Genomic DNA, 24,165 nt, shown 5'->3' on the forward strand with positions numbered 1-24,165 from the left:
TCCACAGGTGAATTGAGCAATCGGGACAATGCCTTCATTAGTTAAATGTTTTGGGACAGAAGAGGTTCTCGGCCCACTCCACAGGTGAATTGAGCAATCGGGACAATGCCTTCATTAGTTAAGTGTTCGGGGACAGAAGAGGTTCTCGGCCCTGATCAAGTTATACTGCAAACAGTGGGACCCAGTCCTCCCAGAGAGGCAGCTTGTTCCACAGTCTCAGGCCCCAGAGCTCCCCGAAACGGGGGAAGCTGCATCCAAGGCCCTCCCCCCTCTGGCTGTGAAAGGAGGGGCTTGGGGCACAGATCCAGGCCAATGACTCTGACACCAGGATGCTACCCTGGGGCGCTCTGTGCTGAGTCATTATCTCACTTGGGAATTCCAATTAGGAGGAAAGTGTTTTTACTTTAACCACCAACTGCTGTGGAAAAAAATTGCTTTCATAAAAATCTTCCTAGATCTGTTACTACTTCTCTGTTGTATTTTTGTGATTTTTTAAAAGCTCTGACATAAATATTATTTATTGCAGTTATCAGACAATGGACAGGTGACATTAAAAAAGAAAATAATTTGGAGCAGTAATTCAGAATAGCATGTAGTTGACTACCTGGTATTTATTAATAAGTCTTTTTGAAGTAATTTATTTATTGGAATTTTTTCTTAAAGAAATCTATAATACCTGTTTATATCAACCGTATTTAAGTACAGTGGAGAACACTGGGATGTCACAATTGCCTTAATACTTTTTACCCTTACCCAGATTATTTTCTACACAAAATATATACTCTGCATTCCGAAGAGGTACATACAGATTCTGTATGAAATAGCATGGTTGTGAATATACGTAACTGTAACTTTGAAAAAGCTTGTGAAAGTATTTATATGTTTACAATTTTAATATAAAATTTTATGGAAACACAGTCCATTTGGGATCCAGTTAGAAAGCTGCTAATGGAGACATACAAATGCGGGCTGGTGAACAACTCTATGCAGATTTAAGCCAACAGGGTATGTACACTGGTTCTTCCAAAAAAGTTATGGAAATGACAACACTACAGAATAAGCTAAAGCAAGCAGCTTTTGAGGAATGAGCCAAATTTTTAGGCTTCCCAATGACAAAGAAAACACTGAATCTTTCTCTCTTTGCCTTACTAGGCTGCTGCTGCTGCTGCTAAGTCGCTTCAGTCGTGTCTGACTCTGTGCGACCCCATAGATAGCAGCCAACCAGGCTCCTCCGTCCCTGGGATTCTCCAGGCAAGAATATTGGAGTGGGTTGCCATGTCCTTCTCCAGGTGCCTTACTAGGCAGGAGAGGGAATAAATCAACAGTAAGCAAAGATACCAAGTAGAGGACTTCTTCTATTTTACAAGCTGTTACTGGTATCTACTCTAAATATTATTTAACATGTGCTATTTTAAGATAGCTGTTTTAATTTTTTTAAGTCTGTGTATGGTTTTTCAACAACACAAGAGAAGACTCTACACAAGGACATCACCAGATGGTCAACACCGAAATCAGATTGATTATATTCTTTGCAGCCAAAGATGGAGAAGCTCTATACAGTCAGCAAAAACAAGACCAGGAGCTGACTGGGGCTCAGACCATGAACTCCTTATTGCCAAATTCAGACTTAAATTGAAGAAAGTAGGGAAAACCACTAGACCATTCAGGTATGACCTAAATCAAATCCCTTAGGATTATACAGTGGAAGTGAGAAATAGATTTAAGGGCCTAGATCTGATAGATAGAGTGCCTGATGAACTATGGAATGAGGTTCGTGACATTGTACAGGAGACAGGGATCAAGACCATTCCCATGGAAAAGAAATGCAAAAAAGCAAAATGGCTGTCTGGGGAGGCCTTACAAATAGCTGTGAAAAGAAGAGAAGCGAAAAGCAAAGGAGAAAAGGAAAGATATAAACATCTGAATGCAGAGTTCCAAAGAATAGCAAGAAGAGATAAGAAAGCCTTCTTCAGCGATCAGTGCAAAGAAATAGAGGAAAACAACAGAATGGGAAAGACTAGAGATCTCTTCAAGAAAATTAGAGATACCAAAGGAACATTTCATGCAAAGATGGGCTCAATAAAGGACAGAAATGGTATGGACCTAACAGAAGCAGAAGATATTAAGAAGAGATGGCAAGAATACACAGAAGAACTGTACAAAAAAGATCTTCACGACCCAGATAATCACGATGGTGTGATCACTGACCTAGAGCCAGACATCCTGGAATGTGAAGTCAAGTGGACCTTAGAAAGCATCACTACAAACAAAGCTAGTGGAGGTGATGGAATTCCAGTTGAGCTATTCCAAATCCTGAAAGATGATGCTGAGAAAGTGCTGCACTCAATATGCCAGCCAATTTGGAAAACTCAGCAGTGGCCACAGGACTGGAAAAGGTCAGTTTTCATTCCAATCCCAAAGAAAGGCAATGCCAAAGAATGCTCAAACTACCGCACAATTGCACTCATCTCACACGCTAGTAAAGTAATGCTCAAAATTCTCCAAGCTAGGCTTCAGGGTCTGTCTCAGCAGTGGGGAGCGAGCCAGGCCTCCGGCCGCCACCGCTGTATAGGGGTGTGCAGCCCCTGGCCAGGCCCCGGCCGGGGACACTAAAAAAAAAAAAAAAGACTAGGCTTCAGCAATATGTGAACTGTGAACTTCCTGATGTTCAAGCTGGTTTTAGAAAAGGCAGAGGAACCAGAAACCAAATTGCCAACATCTGCTGGATCATGGAAAAAGCAAGAGAGTTCCAGAAAAACATCTATTTCTGCTTTATTGGCTATGCCAAAGCCTTTGTGTGAATCACAATAAACTGTGGAAAATTCTGAAAGAGATTGGAATACCAGACCACCTGATCTGCCTCTTGAGAAATTTGTATGCAGGTCAGGAAGCAACAATTAGAACTGGACATGGAACAACAGACTGGTTCCAAATAGGAAAAGGAGTTCGTCAAAGCTATATATTGTCACCCTGTTTATTTAAGTTATATGCAGAATACATCATGAGAAACGCTGGACTGAAAGAAACACAAGCTGGAATCAAGATTGCTGGGAGAAATATCAATAACCTCAGATATGCAGATGACACCACCCTTATGGCAGAAAGTGAAGAGGAACTAAAAAGCCTCTTAATGAAAGTGAAAGTGGAGAGTGAAAAAGTTGGCTTCAAGCTCAACATTCAGAAAACGAAGATCATGGCATCCGGTCCCATCACTTCATGGGAAATAGATGGGGAAACAGTGGAAACAGTGTCAGACTTTATTTTGGGGGGCTCCAAAATCACTGTAGATGGTGACTGCAGCCATGAAATTAAAAGGTGCTTACTCCTTGGAAGGAAAGTGATGACCAACCTAGATAGCATATTCAAGAGCAGAGACATTACTATGCCAACAAAGATTCGTCTAGTCAAGGCTATGGTTTTTCCTGTGGTCATGTATGGATGTGAGAGTTGGACTGTGAAGAAGGCTGAGCGCCGAAGAATTGATGCTTTTGAAGTGTGGTGTTGGAGAAGACTCTTGAGAGTCCCTTGGACTGCAAGGAGATCCAACCAGTCCATTCTGAAGGAGATCAGCCCTGGGATTTCTTTGGAAGGAATGATGCTAAAGCTGAAACTCCAGTACTTTGGCCACCTCATGCGAAGAGTTGACTCATTGGAAAAGACTCTGATGCTGGGAGGGATTGGGGGCAAGAGGAGAAGGGGACGACAGAGGATGAGATGGCTGGATGGCAGCACTGACTCGATGGACGTGAGTCTGAGTGAACTCTGGGAGTTGGTGATGGACAGGGAGGCCTGGCGTGCTGCGATTCATGGGGTCGCAAAGAGTCGGACACGACTGAGCGACTGATCTGATCTGATGGATTTCCAGTGTATGCATACCACTTTATTTTTGCAAAAAGAGAAGTTATTTTTAAAGTTTTTACAAATATTAAAGTTATTTGAGTAAAAGGAAGAAAGTAAACTTAAAAAAAGTAGAATAAAGAATGGAAATTTATAAACATTAAGCAGAAAGTGTATTTTAGCTTCAGGCAAAGTACCACTATGCTTTGAAGTCTGGATTGTGTGCTTAGGCAGTCAAGTAAAAATTGCAGGGACAATGTTTTGAGAAACGAATAAACTCCTCTGAAGCATGAAATTTTCAAAACTCAAATCAAGATCCCTTTTCAGTTCCAGATTAAAGGAAGAAGCATGATGATTAAATGCAATGCACCATCACAGGTGGGCTGGTGCGGGTGGGGAAGAAGTGCCTTATTGGATATTATTGAGCTAACTGGCTAAAATTGAATATTGTTTGTTGTGTATTCGTCTGGTGTCAATACAGAATTTCCTGAATCTGATCACTGTACTGTGGTTATGTAAGAGAATGTCCTCGTTCTTAGGAAATATGGGTAAAGGGTTGACTGCCTGCAACTTAATCTCAAATTGTTGGGGGCAGGGGATTAATCAAGCAAGATGTGGCAAGATGCTAACAACTGGGGAGTTTTGGTGAAAGGCACACGGGAATTCTTTGTATTATTCTTGATTTTCAAAATTAAAAATTCAAATATAAATCAACTATACCCCAATAAAAAAAAATGTTTAAATAAAGTTAGCCAGTAAGGGAAAAAAAAAAAACCCAACATACCTTTTCAGAGCTTCTCTCATCCATCTCGGTCTAATGTAAAGAAATTCCTCTACCTACAAACTTTCAGCTCAAGAATTTTGTAAGTACAAAATAACCTTACAAAGCAGAAGCTTCACCAGCATCTTCCTCCGGTAGATGGCAATGAAACAGTAGTTTCTGAACCTAGCTTCCCAGTAGAATCAGCTGGAGGCTTTGAAAAAACAATTTTTTAAAAAAAAGTCCTGGGATCCACCCATAAGACCTCTTAAATCAGATTCTCTGGAGCCCAGCTCAGAGGTGATTCTAGATGCAGCCAGGGTGGAGAACATCTGCAATAAATGATATACTACTGCAGGTCTCCACTTAGATTGGAAAGGTGGATTTTAAACCCAAACTGACACCATTGAAAAGTCCTTTACTCGTGAACTGGCTGCTTACCAACTTACACATGGGGTATGTATGTCAAGATTTGTTCTTCCCAAAGAGTCATGGAAATGAAAACACTGCAGAGTAAGCTAAAGCAAGCAGCTTTTGAGGAATGAGCCAAATTTTTAGGCTTCTCAATGACAAAGAAAACACTGAATCTTTCTCTTTGCCTTACTAGGCTAGGAGATGCAATAATTCAACAGTAAGCAAGATACTGACTGCAGGACTTGGGCAGGATCAGCCCTTCAGAAAGCAGGCAAATCAAGTAGGCAATCTGATGCTCCAGTGAGGAGTTATGGATCCCTAAAATTAGCTTCCCACTCCAGCTCTGGAGAGACTTTTGCCCTAACTTGGTATTAATATTCCTAGGATAGATAAAGAATCGCCAGGGAAGTGCACTGGTATCCAGCCTCCCGAGCACCCCTGTACACAGATTTTCAACGAAGGGACAGTGGTTCAGCTGGGTGAGGCAGTCACTCTGATGGGTGTGCCTGTCCAGTCTTGTTCTTCAGGGCCACCAGCAGAGGGAGCTGCACACCCAGCCAATGGATACAAACTAAGAGCTAGGATGTGGAAACAGGTGGAAATGCTGAATCACCCAGCTGAGTAAGGCTACAAAGACCTCACCTGTCTATCATTTCTTGATCTGGTTCCTTTTCTGTACTCCCCACTGGACTGTGAGCTCTGACTGTGTCTTATTGACCTTCTGTCTGCAGAGTCTCCCACAGTGTCCGACACACAGTGAGTGCTTGGCAATAGTATCTATCGATGCTGTTTTGGGCATCTGACAAACGAATATTCACCAGACTGGCCAAATGTTAGCCAGCTAGTATTTTTTGGGCCGAGACACTGTATTTGATGTTCCTTCCTTCACGGAGATCCCTGTATTTGGTCCTGAAAAAACCCATCCTCCATCTCCCCCAAGCGCCTGGCCACCCCGAACCAGGGGCGAGCTTGAGAGTCCCTAGGCCCAGACAGCAGGATGAGAGACTCACGCTCCACTAGGAACAAGGGGTTGGAACTTCCACTGCTCCTCTTCGCAGTCTAGGAAAAGCCGGTTCATGATCTTGTTCTTCTCCTCTGGGGGGATGAAGTTCTCGATGATCAGGTACCTGGGAGCAGGAATGAGGTAGAGATGGGGGTGTGGGCAGTGAGACCACTTAGTGTAGGTGAAGGTTGAAAGAGAAGCAGCAAGACACAAAGAGGCAGAGGGAACAGAGAAAATGGAAAAACCAAAAAGTTGGGGGGAGGGGGTCCCTAGAGAAACAACAGAGCCTGGAAATCACTGCTTCTCATGCAAAGATTATAGACTCAGGGCCTTAGGAGTTACCTCTGGGCAACACCCAGCATGACTTTACAAGGTTCATCTAATGCAGGCAGAGGACAGAAAGGAGAAAACAGGAGGTAGAAGATACTCCAATGGGTCCCTCCCCCATCCATTCCTATGGGTCATGGACAGGGGTGAGGAGACAGAACTGAAGCCTTCAGGAAAGAGAGGAGCCTGTCAGGGAGAGACCCAGAGCCTGAGAGATGGCTGTGCGGGCCCCAGCTGGGACGAGAAGGGGCCCTACTTGAGCTTGAGTTCCCGGGTCTGCTCATTCTGCGCCTCCTCCAGGTCCTGCCGCACGCGGATGTACTCGTCGTGCTGGTCCTGGATCTCCGCCTTCACCGCCTGCAGCTTGGCGTAGAGCTGGCGGGGGAAGGTGCAACTCAGAGGTGGTAAGGAGTGGCACCCAATGAGGCTCGACTCCCCCAGCCTGCAGGCTCAGGGTCCACCAGCTCAGTCCAGGATGAGGCCAGGGTCCCCGTGTGAATGTCCCTCCATCCATCGGATCGGGTTATTTTAAGAGCTGCCCCATCCCTCCTACACCGCTCACTCTCAGCTGCTGTCCACATTGTGCAATGCTCAAGTTTGATGGGACCTGAGGAACCTTCTGGTCCAACACCCTCTTTTTATAGATAGGAAACTCAGGAACATGTTTGCTCAAGGTCACATACAAGGTGCAGAAGAGCCTGAATCAGGACCCGAGTATCAGGACTACTGGTCCAGGGCTCAGGGGAGCCTCAGCCAGTTTGGAAGGTGGCCCATCCCACTCCAGCCTCTCCAGTGACTCTCAAAAGTAGGGGTGTGGGGAGAGCAGCCCCAACCCCACCGTCTATCCCACTCCTAACACACCGCGAGGTGTGGAAACTGGAAACTGCCGCTGGAGCTGGACCTCTGCCGGGCCTGCTCTGGGGCAGCCACCTCAGCAATCTAAGGGCTTTCCAGGCTCTTCCAGAATCCAGGCTGGAATCTGCGGCTTCCTGCCCTAGGCCCTCAGCTCATGCGCATGCCATTCCCTGGCCATGGACCTCACAGGGTCCTGATGGCCAATACTCTCATCTCTGGAGTGCCTTGTGCTTCCTCTCTGAGCTCTCCCGGGCTCAAGTCTCCACTCCCCTGGCCTGCTCAGTGCCTGACTATCCAAACGGTGACTCACTGGTGACACCACAGGGAAGGGGCAAGTGACCCAGGACCACGAGGGCAGCCACCCTGCAGAGCGGAAGTGAAGGCATTCCCAGCCTCTCAGGCCCCTCCTGAAGCAAGAGAAAAGGTTCTATTCCACCCAGACCCCCGCATCCCCCGGCTCCTCACCCCAGCACCCAAGCAACGTAACTCAAGGGGTCAGCAGTTCAAGCAAAGTGGGGAGGGGTCGCTAAAGCACAACCCTCCTTGGGCAGGTGACTGCCAGGCCCTCACACACCCGGACCCGGGGTCCTGCTGTGGCAACTTACCTTCTTGAGTTTCTTGGTTTTGACCTCCACCTCTTGCTGCAGGGACGTGTAGGTGCCCCGGAGCTCCATGGTCTCCTCATCCCGGAGCATCATCTCTTGCTGCATTTCCCGCTCACGGCGTTTCTAGGCCAGGGCAGGGGACAGGGCTCAGAGGAGCAGCACATACTGGCAAGACCCAAGGGAGCTCTGCCTGTCATGGAACCTGGCTCCGTCGTGGCCACAGGAGCCAGGAGGACACAGAGAGTTTCTCACAGCCCAGGTCCATCACTCCCACCCCATCCTCAGTGGAGGCCTCTCTGAACCTTCTTCTCAGTTCACAGGGCCGTGTTTTTGCAGGCACTGCCCCATGTGGAAGGAGACCCCGCCCCTAACCACTGGGGCTTCCAGGGGTGTCGACCACATCCACTGATGCCCAGGTACTGGCTTTTCAGCTGTCTCAGCCTCTCCTGTGTAGTATCACAGCTGATGGGCAAGACCAACGAACTGTGGTTCTTGATGCTTTCGGAAACAGCCCTACAGTTGGTGAAGAACTCACACCTTTGTGGAAGGTTTGGGAATTAGGACTGGGTGCCCTGTAGAGGCTGACATCATGGAGAGCCAGCACCTGGGCGGGTGGACCCATGGGATGCAGAGCGTTAGGTTCTCAGCACTGTAATTCCAGGGACCCTGAGTTCAAGATGACTCACTGCCCTCAGCCCCCCAGACCTGACCTCAAGGCCATGCACCCCCCCAGCCCCACCTGCTCGGCAATCTCCTGCCTCTTTAGTTCGAGCATCTTCTGCTGCTCGTTGGTGTGATCCATGATGTTCCTGCCCCCGATGAGCAGCTTGCTCTCCATGGCCTGGGGACACAGAGGGGTGAAGAGATGGGTTTTCAAAGGGCCAGAGCAGCCGCAGCTTGAGAGGTTTGGCTTCCCTGCCCTTCAGGGCAGGAACAGAAGATATGTCCCAGATGGGGGCTCATGACCCTCACCAAGAAGGAAGTTTTCCCCTCTAGCGTTGTGGGCCCCAGCACAAGGCTCCCATTGTTAGCAAGACCATTAGGTGAGACAAGGCAGGGAAGCCCTCAGAGAATACAGGGCACCTGATCTGTTTGCTTTGGATACGGAGGGAAGGCTGGTTCACCATGCCTCGGGAAGGGAATGCAGGCGGCGATCTAATCCTGGCAACCAGGACCAGCTGGTGTTCAGGAGGCAGGGAGATGCAGGATACAATTCCTGAGCAGCCTGGCCCTTTAGCTAACTGGCTCCTGACTCAGGAAGGGGGCTCTCATTCAGGCAGCAGGAAAGGGTCTGCTCTTCAGCTGAAAAACAGAAGACAGGGAGAAGACTCCACAGCACTGAAGGGCATTTGGGGCCCCAGAAGCAGCAGGCGTTTGGAGAGGGCCAGAAAGACTTGAGCTCCACCCACTCACTGCAAGGTCTCAGCCCAATTACCCTTCATCTCTCACATCTGTAACCCTGGGGCCACCCCTGCTCTGAGAAAGATAGCCAGCAGACATCCGCTGAGCGTTACTGGCCAGGTGCCTCAAACTTTACCCCCAGAGAGACCTCAATCAACAAGGAAGGAAACTAAGAGCAACTGGCCTTAGGTCATGCAGCTGGTTAACAAAGAGGTGAACCAGTCTCCCCACTGAGCCCTATGCTATGCACAGCCCCTCACCTGGTGCTTGGCACAGACATTGTGTAGGTGCTTATTGAATCTGAAGCTTAAAGAATAACAGCCACAGATAAACTGTGCCAGTTGTGACTACATAAAATGCATTTTCACTGTTGCTAGTCTGAGGGTGCTGCCCAATTGTTCTCTGATTTCATCCCAGGCCTCCTGGAAGGTTGAAATCACCTTGAGCCACCAAAAGAAACTGGCTGCCTCCCCACTGGAATTCTTTCCAGTGGAAGTTGCTGACCAATTGAGGGCTCTCAAAGCAGTGAGTGCTGGCAGAATAGGGGAGCAGGGGGGTCCCTGTGTCCCATACATCATGGACGACAGAGCAGGACAGGAGTTGAAGGTGGCTTTTGGAGGGGGTCAGAGGTGGGGCTTCTCCCAAACCAGATGCTCTAGAGAAGATTTGAGTGAGGAAGGCACAGGGCCACAGCTGATGCCCTGCTTTTTACTACCTGATTTAAAGACTGGGGATGAGGGTGGAGAGAGAAGCAGAGGGCAAGGAATCAAGAAGAAGAAAACAATTCTTTTCTCCGCACCTGCTATGTGCCAGGGGTCTCACACTTATTTCTGCTCATAACCCTTTAAATAATGGATCTCAAGATTTTGGTGTACATTAGAATCACCTGGGGAGCTTTTAAAAGGCTCAATGCCCAGACTACACCCTGAAAGTGTTAGTCGCTCATTCGTATCCAACTAACTCTTTGTGACCCTGTGGACTGTAGCCCTCCAGGCTCTTCTGTCCACGGAATTTTCCAGGCAAGAATACTGGAGTGAGTTGCCATGTCCTACTTCAGGGGGTCTTCCCAACTCAGCGATCAAACCTGGGTCTCCTGCATTGCAGGCAGTTTCTTTACAGTCTGAGCCACCAGGGAAATCCCAGACTATACCCTACCACCAGTTAAACTGGAAATGGAGGTGGGTAGGGAGGTGGTGGGGAGAAGGCAATGGCACCCCACTCCAGTACTCTTGCCTGGAAAACCACGTGGACGGAGGAACCTGGTAGGCTGCAGTCCATGGGGTCACTAAGAGTCGGACACAACTGAGTGTCTTCGCTTTCACTTTTCACTTTCATGCATTGGAGAAGGAAATGGCAACCCACTCCAGTGTTGTTGCCTGGAGAATCCCAGGGACGGGGGAGCCTGGTGGGCTGCCGTCTATGGGGTCGCACAGGGTCGGACACGACTGAAGCGACTTAGCAGCAACAGCAGGGAGGTGGTGAGGTCCAGGCATCGGTGGATTTTAAAGGTTCCCAGGGGATTTGGGGGTGCAATCAAATTGGAGAATCACTGCTTTCTGCAGTCCCCAGAACCAGCATTATCTGAGAACTTGTTAGAAATGCAGAATCTCCGGCCCTCCACAGGCCTAGTGAATCAGCATCTGAGACCCCCTCCAGTAACTTGTGTGACATGCTTTAAGGACAAACTATAAGCACCATCATTTTTCTGATGAAAGCTCAGGGAGGTTAAGTAATCCATCCAAGGTCACACCATGGCTGTTGCATATAAACGGAGACTCCAGACCCAAGTCTGCTTGATTCCCAAGCCCAGGCTCTTCCTACCACACACGCTGTGCAGTGTTTTAGGAAGCAGAACCTGCTAAAAGAAAAGCAGCATTTTCCAGCAAGAGGAATCATGTCTGACTACTCTACAAGAGTTCCCTCAGGGACAGAATAGATTATTCCAGTCCACGAGGAAGCCAATGGCCAGAACTTAAGAGGTTAAAATGCTCCTGGTGCAGTCCTACATCAGCGGTTACTCCGTGGCGGAGGGGAAGAGGGAACAGAGAAAGGGGAGGGGAAGGAGGGGAAGGAAACAAACAGACATCTCTCCAGATGGAAAAATGTTCAAATGTCAGAAATCGCAAGAAAGGGTGCACAGGGTGAAATTCCAACTTCACAGATGCCCCCAAATCCCTGCAGGTGGGAAAGAGCAGGAGAATTTCTAGGCCATGTGAACAGACCAAAAAATGCTTCAGTTAGTTTTACATTGGGGAAAAAAGTAATCCTAAATCTTCATTAAATGATAGCTGTGAGCAGTCAGTTATAAAACACAAAAAGAGGAAAAGCGAGGAGTAGTTCTCTATGGTTCCCAGAATACAATGGCTTAATATGCTGCCACAGCTAAAAAAGCCCATAGTATCTGGCCAGGTACCATCACCAAGGCTTTTTTGGAAACAAAACAAAAATCATTCTACCCTAATATAAAACCATGATGCAGCTGAATCTGGAGTACTGTGTATAGTTCTCTTACTGCATCTCTGGGGACCTGAAGGAGAGAGAGGATTCAGAAAAGGGCAGCTAAAACCACGCAAGGGCTTAAAAAAGAAAAAATAGGACTCTTTAGTTGGCAAAGACAGAGAAAGGCTAAGAGAATGGACCTGGAAACTATACCATCAAAAGGTGTGAAAAGCAAAGATCTAGACTGTTCTAATCAACGTCTGGTAGGGAGAATAAGAGCTTGAATTTTCAGGACAAAAGGGAAGTTCTTCTTTACAAAGGTAATAATTTTATGCAATGTGATATCTCAGGAGTACTAGATTGAATAACTCACAGTTCATCAAGGGATTATGGGGACATATTTTTAACCTTTTATTGTCTTTCTCTGCTTTCAGAAAAAAAATTTCACTAATGTCAAAATAAGCACAGAAATAAAACAAACTGGAAAAAAAATTCACATATTCTTCATCATACATATTAGCGTTTTACCCCAGATTTTTCCATATGCACACATCATTTTTCATATCTATAGACATAGAATAAATATAAGTTTGCTGCTGCTGCTGCTAAGTCGTTTCAGTCGTGTCCAACTCTGTGCGACCCCACAGACAGCAGCCCACCATGCTCTTCTGTCTCTGGGCTTCTCCAGGCAAGAATACTGGAGTGGGCTGCCATTTCCTTCTCGAAATATAAGTTTATATCCTGCTATTTCCACACTATCAAATAGCTCAAGAATTTCCTGAACTAACACAACATTGTAAATCAACTATGCTCCAACAAAAATTTAAAAACAAAAGAATTTTCTGTCACTTTAATGATTGCATAATATTTGAGCTTCCCTGGTGGCTCAGACAGTAAAGAATTCGCCTGCAATGCAGGAGATCTGGGTTCAATACCTGGGTCAGAAAGATCCCCTGAAAAAGGGAATGGCTACCTACTCCAGTATTTTTGCCTAGAGAATTCCATGGACAGAGGAGTCATAATATTTAGAGTGGATAATTTATAATATAAACCCCATTATAAGAAATTTTGTTTGGCTAGTTAATATTTACAATAAACACTCTTATGCATATAATTTTTTTGGACATGCTGCTCGGCTTATCGGCTTTTAGTTCCCGGACCAGGGGTTGAACCTGGGTCACAGCAGTGAGAGAGTGGAGTCCTAACCACTGGACTGCCAGAAAATTCCCAATTCTTTATCTTTTAGATGATTTTCTTACAAGGAAATTACAGAAGTGGACAAAAAGTTATAAACATTTTGTATATCTTAGAACATACTGTCCAGTTACCTTTCTAACAGTTTTACCACTTAAAACCACTGCCAGCAATAAATAATGGAACCACTTTTATTCATAGTCATGAAGTATTATCATGATTTTAAATTTGGCTTAATAATAGATATAAAATTGAGTCTCCTATTTATATTCTCTGTACCTCTGTGGTAGGCTTGCAAAGGTTTGCTCTCTCCTTTTCCAACATGCTCTTTTATGCTTGCTTTTTTGTGTTTTGGTGATTTTAAAGTGAGGAGATGGACCTGACTCAAAACAATTCTTTGTTTATTCAGCCCCCACGTTCTCTGGCTATGCACACCCAGCTCAAGAAGTTGGACACAGGCAGACTTTATGCTGCCCATCAGGCCTGGAATCTGAAGCATCAGTCGAGGCTACCAGGGCCGCCAAGTCCCGAGGCTCCTCCCACTGCCACCCCCATGCTATGGTTCCCAGGATTAGTTTCTGTCCTGGTTTTTTCTCATCAGACTTCGTGTTAGGCTTCCTCCTTGGACTTGGAACTCTGTTTCAGGGTTTCTCCTTCTGGCCAGGGCCTGGGCTCCAGGCAGAGAATTTCTGGAAGATGCCTGACTGCCCGCATCACCCCATTTCATTCGTCCACTGCTCCTACCCGTCTCTGCCTGACCTGCCAGGACCCAGCACAGACATGGTCTGAACGACAGCCGAATGTGCCTTATCGATTTCTTGCCAAGTCTTGTCCACTGGCCCAGCCTACACTGTCAGTCAAGCCAGCCTGATAGAACCTGTCTTGTGCTAGAAAAGGGGGCTGGTCCTGGCACAAAAATCTGGGGGTGAGCCTCAATTCAGGTGCAGAATCTGAGCTCCCTCTTCTCTCCAGCCTCAGTCCTTTGCTGCCTGGATCACCCCATGCTCTGAGACATGTCATATGTGACTTCGGTTCTTTGTTTTGAAACAGTTTTCTGGTGGTTTTTTCTTTTTTGCTTTTCTCATTTCTCTGAGGATACCAGTAACTATCTCCTTCTTTTCCTCAGAGATCTCTGCCTTTATCACCTAAGGAGGGCAGGGGACAAGGATGTCTCAAATCCCTGGGCCCACTTCAGGCTGGAAGGGTACAAAGCAGAATATGGGGTTTCCAGTTCCCAGGAAAAGTTCCCCAGAGCTCTTAGCTGCCCCAGTTAATGCTGCCTTTGCGATTTCTCAGGGGAAAAGAGTCCAGGTGGGTGGAGCCTGTAAACAGGGCTGGGTTTGGTTCTACTGGTTCTGAATATGTCCAGTGTAACTAAAAGGCCAGCAGAGGCTGTGGGGGCGGAAAACAGGGCAGGGAGTTGCAAGGACATGGTCTGACTCTTGTGAGAGGGAAACAAATCACGGGATAATTAAGGTGACCTCAGGGAATCATCAACCCCAATGCCCTGTGCTTCACAGAGGAGGAAGCTGAGGCCCAGAGATGAAGACCTCTAAGTCTAGAACTCATAATTAAGGAGTCGATACATGTATCTGTTGAGGCTTTCCAGGTGGTACTGGTGATAAAAGAATCTGCCTGCCAGTGCAGGAGCCGCGGGTTCAATCCCTAGCCCAGGAAGATCCCCTGGAGGAGGAAATGGCAACCCACTCCAGTATTCTTGCCAGGATAATCCCATGGACAGAGGAGCCTGGTGGGCTACAGTCCATGGTGTTGCAAAGAGTCAGACACGACTGAAGCGACTGAGCACACATGCACATGTGTATCTGTTCCTATTACTTTCCAAATAATTACTTTCCAAATAATTTCCCAATTTGATTAGGGCCTTTGATTAGGGTATTAGAGGCAGGTCAGCTGCTGTGACAATTAGCAACTTACTGACCAGAGACATATTAACACGTCTTTTGTTACCCGAACATTACTGACTGGAGTATTTCAGTATTCACTTAGATAACAAACCACCAGCCACAAGCATTATTAGTTCCTGCAAAATTCCCCCAGTTAATAGCCAGGATCACAACAGGGACCAGGCCAGCCTGCAGATACAGCCTGGGATATTCAGAAGCTCCCCTCTTCCCATCTTAGGATCAACTGAAGTGTAAAATCAGGAGTAGAAAGGAGGCCCAGTGCTCATTAAATGCTGGTCTGGAAAACCAGCAAGGAGACAGCCAGGCGCAGCCAGCCACCCTTTGAGGAGATACCATCAAGTATGATTTTACAGAGAAGCCAAACAGGCTCTGCCTTGTGACTGCCAGCTAACCTACGACATTTTGCAAGAGACAGGAGTCCTGGCTGCCACTTGCCATATGCCTATGGCTGGGTTGGGTCCTTTTTGCATTTATCATCCTATTTAATCATCACAAGACCCTCATGAGATAATGGATCTGATCCCATCCTCAGACAGGTGAGGTGACTAGATTAAGGTTATGGAGATAGTAAATGGCAGAAGTAGTATTTAAACACCAGCCTCCTGATTCCAAGTCCTTGTGCCACAGTTTCCTCCTGGATTTGGGCAGGAAAGTGCCTTGGGGGAAAGCAGCATTTGGTCTTTGCACCTTTGCCAACTTAGGAATCATCAAGAAAGCTCAGGGCACCATTTCTTTCTCTTTCAGATGAAACAGGAGGGGTTCTGCTGAAGATGCTTCTGCCTGTGTGAGGTTCTTATGGGGGCCTCTGAGATGAGTGGGATAGGGCTCTTAAGTGTGTGCTTGTGGGGAGGGCATCAGTATCACTAGGGTCCCTGGGAGAGGGGGAAGCCCAAATGCTCACATGAAGGGCCACCTCACAAGTTCCATGGTGGAAAGAAACAAAGAGCACCAGGCCTGTCAATCAGAGAGCATGAATCCTGGCACACACTCTGCCATCCTATTTGCTAAGAAATCTAGGGCATTAGCTCTTGGAGTTCTGTTTTTCTCATCTGTAAAATGGGGCAAATATTCACTAACCTTGCAGCTTTGGTAAGAATGGTGAGCTGGATAACAGGTGAAGAAATACCTAGTAAATGATAATGTACAATCAAATGTCAGAGGTTACCTCCTGTTGCAGTACCTGATTGACATCTATCCACCACTCATCACACAGAACAGAACAAACAACCAGCGTAGCAATCCTGGGTCCCACCTCTTAGGGAATACAGCCATGCCTACAGTCACAAATCTGTTTCTCCTTCTGTGGCCTCTGGTTATAGATCTTGAGGAACTAGCAGTAAGGGAAGAAGAAATGAAAGAAACAATGGCGAGGGGAAGAAGAATGCTATTTTCAGTGATTCTCTGCCCTCAGGAACATAAATCAGGAAACTGAGTCTGAGTTTCCTGCCTTGGGTCTCCTTGGATGCCTCAAAACACTACATGCTAGTAATTCTCTCATCCAGAAGAAGGAACAATTAGGACTTTCCTGGTGGTACAGTGGATAAGAATCTACTTGCTAATGCAGGGGACATGGGTTCAATCCCTGGTCCAGGAAGATTCCGTATGCTGTAGAGTAACTAAGCCATAGCACCACAGCTACTGAAGCCCATGTGCCTAGAGCCCTTACTTCATAACAAGAGAAGCCACCTCAGTGAGAAGCCCTCATACCACAACAAAGAGTAGCCCCGGCTCACTGCAACTAGAGAAAGCCCTCGTGCAACAAACACCCAATGCAGTCAAAAAAAAAGGAGGAACCATTAGAGATCAGTTAACATATTGGCCAGAGAATGAGATGAGCTGTATTCTACTTCCAGTCTTGCACTGGACAAGATATGGATGCCCAGAAACGCTTCAGTCCACGTTGGAGAAAAACAGGAAGAAAAAAATCAGCTCATCTGCTTGAGTAGGAAAACCATGATCACTTCAGATCTGATCCTTAACTTTGTCTTTCTCCTCTACTTTGTTCACTTATTTGCATTGTCCTAGAGGGTTTCTCTCCAACACTGGGGAAGAAAATCCAGTCAGACTAAAGAAAGGTATTAATACAATGTCAGAACTGGATGAGACCTAAGGATGCATAAAGCATAGACTCGGTAGTTTACAGACCCTGGGTCATTCAGCCTCCAGCTTCCAGGCAATGCTTGGTCATTCCTTTCCAGCCCTCACTGTTCCTCATCCAGGCTGGTCTCTAAACCTGGGCTCCTGACCTGCTGCTTCCACTGTGAATCAGCAAATAGTGCAGAAAGCAAGGAATCATTGATTGATCATTTCTTACAGAACCAGAAGGGCAACTGACTTGTCCAAGTCACAGGATTACCAAAAACTGAGTACCATTAAGAATTATTCTCGACCCTGGGTCTCCCTCAATTATTCATTTAAGCCAATCTTCCAACCATGTGTTAACACATTTCTTTTACATATTTTTCTCCCTTAAAAATTCTAGATTTGTTTTTAACAAACTAATATAGTGAATGAAAGTCACTCAGTCAACTCTTTATGAGCCCATGGACTATACAGTCCATGGAATTCTCCAGGCAAGAGTACTGGGGTGGGTAGCCTCTCCCTTCTCCAGGGGATCTTCCTAACCCAGGGATCAAACCCAGGTCTCTCACATTGCAGGCAGGTTCTTTACCAGCTAAGCTACAAGGGAAGCCCAAGAATACTGGAGTATGTAGCCTATCCCTTCTTCAGCAGATCTTCCTGACCCAGAAATCAAACCAGGGTCTCCTGCATTGCAGGAGGATTCTTTACCAACTGAGCCACAAGGGAAGCCCTATATGCTTGCTGTTCAAATTTTTTAAAAAAAGTGAAAAAAGCCTCCTTCCTATTATTAATAAAATCCCTAGAGATAACCATTATTAGAGAGTTCCTGTGATTCACTCCAGAAATTTAAACAATTTAAAGACAAAGTTAACCCTACCTATTGATTTATATTCTTGGCCATAGTGTTCAAGAAGATTTGTTGATTATACAAATGAACGGCCTCAGAGTGAGGCCTGAGGCTGGGGTTTGCATCATGTGTAAGGACAGAGATGAGTTAAGCATCTCAGCAGACAAGAGCTCCCACTGGGGTCTATTAGCCAGGGATCTGGCATGACGCCCCTTTCTGAGTTGGTGATACAGGATGGAGGGAAGATCATGGGCTTTGGAATCAAGCAGATGTCAGCTCATATTCCTGGCTAACATTCATAAGCATGTGACCTCGGATTGTTCTTTCATTACTGTGCCTTAGTATCCTCATCTGTCACGTGGAGATTTAAACACTACTATTTCATGGTGCTATTGTGAGGACTAAATAAAACAACTCGAGAATATATTGAGTACTAGACATTGTGCACGCATGCTCAGTCATGATTGACTCTTTGAGACCCCGTGGACTGCAGCTTGCCTGGCTCTTCTGTCCATGGAATTTTCCAGGCAAGAATTCTGAAGTGGGTTGCCATTTCCTTCTCCAGGGGATCTTTCTGACTTAGGGATCGAACCCATGTCTCCTGTGTTTCCACATTGCTAGGTGGATTCTTTACCATTGAGCCACCCAGGGAGCCCATACTTGACATTAAGCATGCACTAAAGAAATGGTGGCTACTATTATTACTCCAATTGTTGTTATTATTCTGCTGGCTCACTTGAAGAAAGAGAAAGCCTGCAGGTCCATTCCTTACCACTACAGACACAGTTCAGCCCAGGGCCTGGTACCCCTCAGTTGAGTATATCTGATAGCAAAGGGAAACAACTAGAAAGTAAGTCTTGGGTCTGACCAGAATTTAATGCCCAAGAATTTCTCAGGATATTCAAAATTCTAGATATACACCAACCCCCCTACAAGCTCAGAGCACTGGAATCCGCCTTACGCAGACTTGTCATGGTTGAAAGGTTAGACTGGGTTGGAAGTGAGACCATTTCTTATCTGCTCAGGCTACCTGATTCAGCAGCTCTCAGGCCCAGTCAGCCCCAGAAGTGCCCCCAGACTGGCCAGGGGCAGCAGACTGGCAGGGCACAGATGGGAGGGCGTGCCCTTCTCCTGCTGAATTCCAGGCCCTTCCTCCTAGTCCTCAGTGCACAATAAGAACATTATAATCGCCACTTCATCCAATCTTGTGCTGTCTAGGGGCTGGAGATGACTAAGGGCAATATGATAATACACTCCTCTAGCCAACACACAGAAAGAGAAACCTAAGACTGGACCAAAAGGTCTGCTGAGTCCCAACATAACCTGAATCCCAGAACCTCTGATGGAAATGTCTTACATACTTCCTGCAGGTCAGATCTTTATATTACAAAATGCACCCAGCTCACGGCAATTCTGTTAACTGATCACACCACCAGGGACAGGAAGGAATGTAAGTCACTGCTCTCAGTGGTGCCAAGAAGCCATGGACTCTGACCTAGATGCCAGACGCAGCCTGGAGCTCTGGTTACTTGCTTCTCTCAAGGATCACAGAGGACTCAGCTGGAATGGGTGGTGGCAGTGGTGGGGAGTGGGGATGGCAGTGTACAGTTCCCTGATCTCTTGGCCCTATAAGTTTCAGAGGGTCTGACTTGGGGCTAGTGTCCCTGGGGATATGGAGAAGGAACCAGACCAGCTTTGGGAACATAGGTGCTCCCTGGATTATTGGGGATTCTTTAGAGACTGGACACACCCCTGTTTGGAGACTAACCTCAAGATCATGCTAGTGGAACAATACTACTTCATGCTCTCCTCTAAAGCACTTTCTCTCCCAACTGGGGTTTCTTCTCCCCAGAAATTCTGTTGTCCATCTCTTCATCCACTCTCTCTCTCCCTCTCCATCTTTCTCCCCAAATCTGACTCCATTTGTCTTTCCTCTCTATTTCTTTCCTGTCTTTCCTCCCATTTTCTTCTTCTCTTTGTCTTTCTCTAACCAGTCATGATGGAGAGCTGAAAATATCTTTCATTATTGGTTGAATTCATACATTAACATTTAAATCTTATCACCTTAATTTTCAAAAGATGAACTGAACACTCTATATTTTGCTTTTAAAAAAAATACTACTTTTAACAATAAAGAACTTTGAAGAGGAGGGAACTTTAAAGATCACCTAGTTCAGTGGCTTTTCTGGCTTTTGAATCCCTTTAGAGCAACTGTGATGTTCAGCTTCTCCTTGGACACTTCCAGGGATCGGAGACATTATCTCTTGAAGCAGATCAATCCTAACTATCAAGAAGCTCGTTACACTGAGTTTAACCTGCTGCCGTAATTCCCACTCCCTGGTTACCAGAACAACCTGGGATATAACAGCAGAAGGGCAGTGAGAAACATCCTAAGTTCAAAGTATGGGGTAGAGGAATTGGCTGTCAGGTTCTCCTATCGCTTTCTTAGGTAGGTGACACTGGAGAGCGATAACCAGGCTCTGGTAGGTCTTGAATGCCAAACCAAAATGTGATGTGTTTAACATATCAGAAAGATGGCCAAGTGAAGACATCCATTAGGTAATTGAAGATAACAGTAATGAAGTTATTATCTATGAATGCTTACATGCCAAGAACTGTGCAAAATGCTTTAATGTTGACTGTCACCTTCTCAAGAGCACTATGACATAGGTAGTATTATTATCCCACTTTATAGCTGAGGAAACTGAGGTCTCAGAACTGGTAAATCAGGCCGGCCTGACTCTGATATCACCTCTCAATACAGCATTCTAAAAAAAAGGTCAGCAAAGACCTTCTACAGATGACCCCTCAACTCCATTTCCAGTCCTGTGCTTGTTTTTAAACTCCCCTGTTGGGACCTCCCTGGCGGTCCAGTAGTTAAGACTCCACCTTCCAATGCAGGGGGTGTGGGTTTGATTCCTGGTCCAGGAGCCAGGATTCCCATATGCCTTGTGGACAAAAAACCAAAACATAAAACAGAAGCAATATTGTAAAATAATTCAATGAAGACTTTAAAAAAATGATCCATAACAAAAAAATCGTAAAAAAAAACAAACCTCCCCTTCTCCATCTCCCACTGTTCACAGGACTCTGTCACCTCAAATTCAACACATTTACACCCACTGCTGTCATTTTTCACCACCTCCCCAGCAACCAGTCCTCGGATTCATAATTCTTTAAGCACAAGAGAGGATCAGAGTTTGTGTCAAACTGACCTGGACTCAATTAGATTTGCCATATACAAACCACGAGGCCTTAAGCAAGTCACAAAATCTTGGTTGTCTCAAGTATAAAATGGAAACAGTAATAACACCTTCTTGGAAGGTGTCTGTGGGGATTTCATGAGATAATCTGGATACAATATATGGTATAGGGCTTGGCACATGACAAGAGCTATGTAAATAGCATGATTCTTGCTATTACTGTTGTTTCTCGAGCGTCAGACTCCTTCTCTTGCAAAACTATCTATGGTGAACCCCAATGCTGAGAAGTGGGAGGAAGAACAGGCAGTGACAGAGAGACAATGAAAATTCAAGCAGTCTGTACTCTCTGTAGTGACCTCACCCCTCTGGCTTCAGGGACGGCTTCTGCAGGGTCTCTTTCCCACACCCACTATAGAGAGAGTTGGGCTCTAGCCAAGCAGCCCCCTCCCTCCACTCCCTCCAGACCTACTTATGTGGGGATCAACAAGCAATGTGTTGTTTCTACCTCTTCCAGTCCTCTCTTCATTTCGAGCCTGCATTTTGTATCATGTGCAGGCCTTGGCTCCCCTACACACCCTTCTTTCCCTCTAAAGATCTAGAACCAAAGCTTTAGAAATTATCTAGTCCAAGCCCTCAAAAAATTAAGCTCAAAATGAAAACAGTCATTAAAACATGTTCCTTGCACAATGAAAGTGGGCTTTCTCTCAATCCACCCACACGCACTGCATATTCTCAAGGTAGTGAGACTGCACTGTGCACAAACACTGGAATTGCTGTCGTGCAGAGCCGTAACCTCAGCCGTGGGTCTTGACCAACTCCCCCTACCTCTCAGGTCTGGTACGCGTTCAAGTCCCCCAGAGACATGGCAGAAGTGTGGATGGCTAATGACTACCCAGAACAGGGCGCTGATGACAATCACAAACCCTCACACGTTTACACACCTCAAACCCCCTAAGTAAGGCTCAAGGTAAATGTGAGAGGAGATGAAAGGAGACTCCTAGGAGATAGGCATGGTGTTTGTACACAGTGAGGGGAGAACAAAGGGAATGGGGACCCTAGAGGTGGTGGGCAGGAAAAACGGGTGAGACAGACTATAAGATGAGTCAGAGAGAATGAATGAGGGCACTGGGTCGTGTCAGCTCCTGCTCAACTGCCCCCAGCGGCAGTGTGAACGGGAAGAAGGGAATTGGGTTGGGGGGGGGAATGAGAAGGGGAGCTGATGTCATAACTCAGAAAGTGGGAACTGGAATGTGTCGAACATGGGGAGCAGAAACTCATTTCCAGGAGGGACCTGAGCTCCAGCCTTCTGAGGGCTCCTAGATCCTTCTCACCTGGCTCTGCTCCCACAGCTGCAGGTTTATGGCAAGGCAGCTGAGATGGCAGGGGAAAGAAAGCCTTAAGCCAGAAATAAAGATGTCAGTCCTGGAAATCACTGGACCCCTGCTTGGCAGACAGAAGCCACCCAGTGGCTGTTAATGCCCTCGACTTATTTAGTGCTTTCAACTTATTTCAAATGCCCTCACACTAATGATCTCACTTCATCTTCAGCATAACCCTGTGAACCAGGCAGGCCTGGGATGACTCTACCATGCTCTTCCCCTCATTACCCAGTGGATCCCTCAAGGGGCCTCAAATTGTTTCCTCCATCCTACAAACAGCCAACTCTGAACCAGCAGTGCCTTAGGGAGGCTGGGGTCCTCTGTCCAGCCTCCGTTCTGGGCTTGCTGGCTGCTGTTGGTCCTGGGCTGGGTGTGACAAGAAGTCACAGGATGTGGAATCATTCCTCTCCTGGAATTTCCCAGATGCCCCTCCCCCTTTGCTTATATCCGAAAGCCTGGCACATAATGACCATGTCACCCAGTCCCCAAGGAGCTGCGTCAGACTTCCCCTCATTAGGCAAATGGAAACCTGAGGCCTAGAGAGGCAAAGGGCTTCGTCACGAGTCACACAGACAGCACACATGGAGGGATTTGTGAAGACTTGGTAACAGCACAGCATAGACCTGGTTCCAGTCCTGACTTTGCCACCTATCAATTCAGGTCACTGAGACTGTCACCAGCCTTGGCTTTCATCACTGTCAAACGGAAATAGTAATACTCATCTCTGGAGGTTGCTGCGAGGATTCCATGAGATCAAAACATAAGAGTTACATAAAAATGAATTACTCTGATTATCAAGTAGCAAGGTAACAACAGCAGTGTAACAGAAAGAAGCTGGACCAAGTATAACGAGTCTGGCTCTCCTTAACTCACCTGTGTGGCCCTAGGTGAGTCTGGGCCTCGGTTTCCCAAGGCCTCTGGCAGTTGTAAGAAGGGGGATTCAGTGGGCTATGCCTCTACTGCAAGAATTCTGGCACTGGCCACTGATCTCTTGACTGCCCCATTATCTGTGCTTCAAGAATCTTATGGAGGGAGCCAGGGAGTAGCCAGCAATGGGAGATCCATTGTTCCCAGTGGAAAGGATCCCAGTGGATCCTTCCCTCCATCCCTTCTACCCATTTCCTAAGGCCAAAGAGCACCCTTTTAGCCTCTTTTGCCCCCTGGCTTTAAGGATGGGTGGAGGCAGAAAGCAATGGGTAGTGGTGGTGAGGCTCTTGGTAATGAAACTGATGACACACCACCCCTGTAAGATTTCCCGGTGGAAAGCACTGGACTGCCTAGATTTCCTTTCTCCTGGGAGAGCTGAGTCTAACTGTCCTGGCTTTCACATCCTGCTTCTTCCAGGAGGGCCCCAATGTGCCAGGCCCCTGATCCTTTCTTTGAGGAAGCGGCTCAGCATAACCCTTGCTGAGCTCCTGGTGGTGAATTAAATATTAAAGAAGCAAGGCCAGAACCCCCAGGGTGCAGCAGCACATTCTCATAACACAGACAATGGTGTGCAGCTCAACTGTCCCTCCTCCAGCTGCTGCCACACTCCCTCCCAGGCGGTGCTTCTCTGAGCTCCAGCCCACACTCATTAGAGGGACTAAGAAACGATAGTGTTTTGCTCTCCCCAGCAAGACATCAGCTCATGGTTCCCTGCATCCTTCCTCCAATCCTCAGTGTTAAGGACTCTATGGACCTGGAAACGCCTGGGACAGGGACTCTGGCATCTGTGACAACAAAATTTAACAGGTCGGTGGCCAGCCAGGCAGGGGGACCTCTGCAGCTTAGCTCCACTGGGGCCTGGAGGTGTCCCTGGGGCTGCGGGAATGCTGAGGCCCTGAGGCCTCTCAGGGCAATGGGGAATTGGGTCTTACTAGGAGCTAGCTGGTTTGCTGCTCAGATTAGAAGA

General features: G+C 46.7%; 1 protein-coding gene across 1 annotated transcript in view; it reads right to left on the bottom strand.

The window, feature by feature from the left end:
• The window catches only part of KIF3C (kinesin family member 3C), a 36,474-nt gene that overhangs the window by 9,189 nt on the left and 3,120 nt on the right, over window positions 1-24,165 (bottom strand). The window contains exons 2-5 of the mRNA XM_010840584.1: window positions 8,541-8,642; window positions 7,802-7,924; window positions 6,598-6,716; window positions 6,022-6,138 (exon numbers count right to left, since the gene is read on the bottom strand). Of these exons, the coding sequence (XP_010838886.1) occupies window positions 6,022-6,138; window positions 6,598-6,716; window positions 7,802-7,924; window positions 8,541-8,642 (461 nt within the window). The remainder of the gene's footprint in view (window positions 1-6,021; window positions 6,139-6,597; window positions 6,717-7,801; window positions 7,925-8,540; window positions 8,643-24,165) is intronic.

This window comes from Bison bison, unplaced genomic scaffold (assembly GCF_000754665.1).
Source record: "Bison bison bison isolate TAMUID 2011002044 unplaced genomic scaffold, Bison_UMD1.0 scf7180017864145, whole genome shotgun sequence".
Classification (NCBI taxonomy): domain Eukaryota; kingdom Metazoa; phylum Chordata; class Mammalia; order Artiodactyla; family Bovidae; genus Bison; species Bison bison.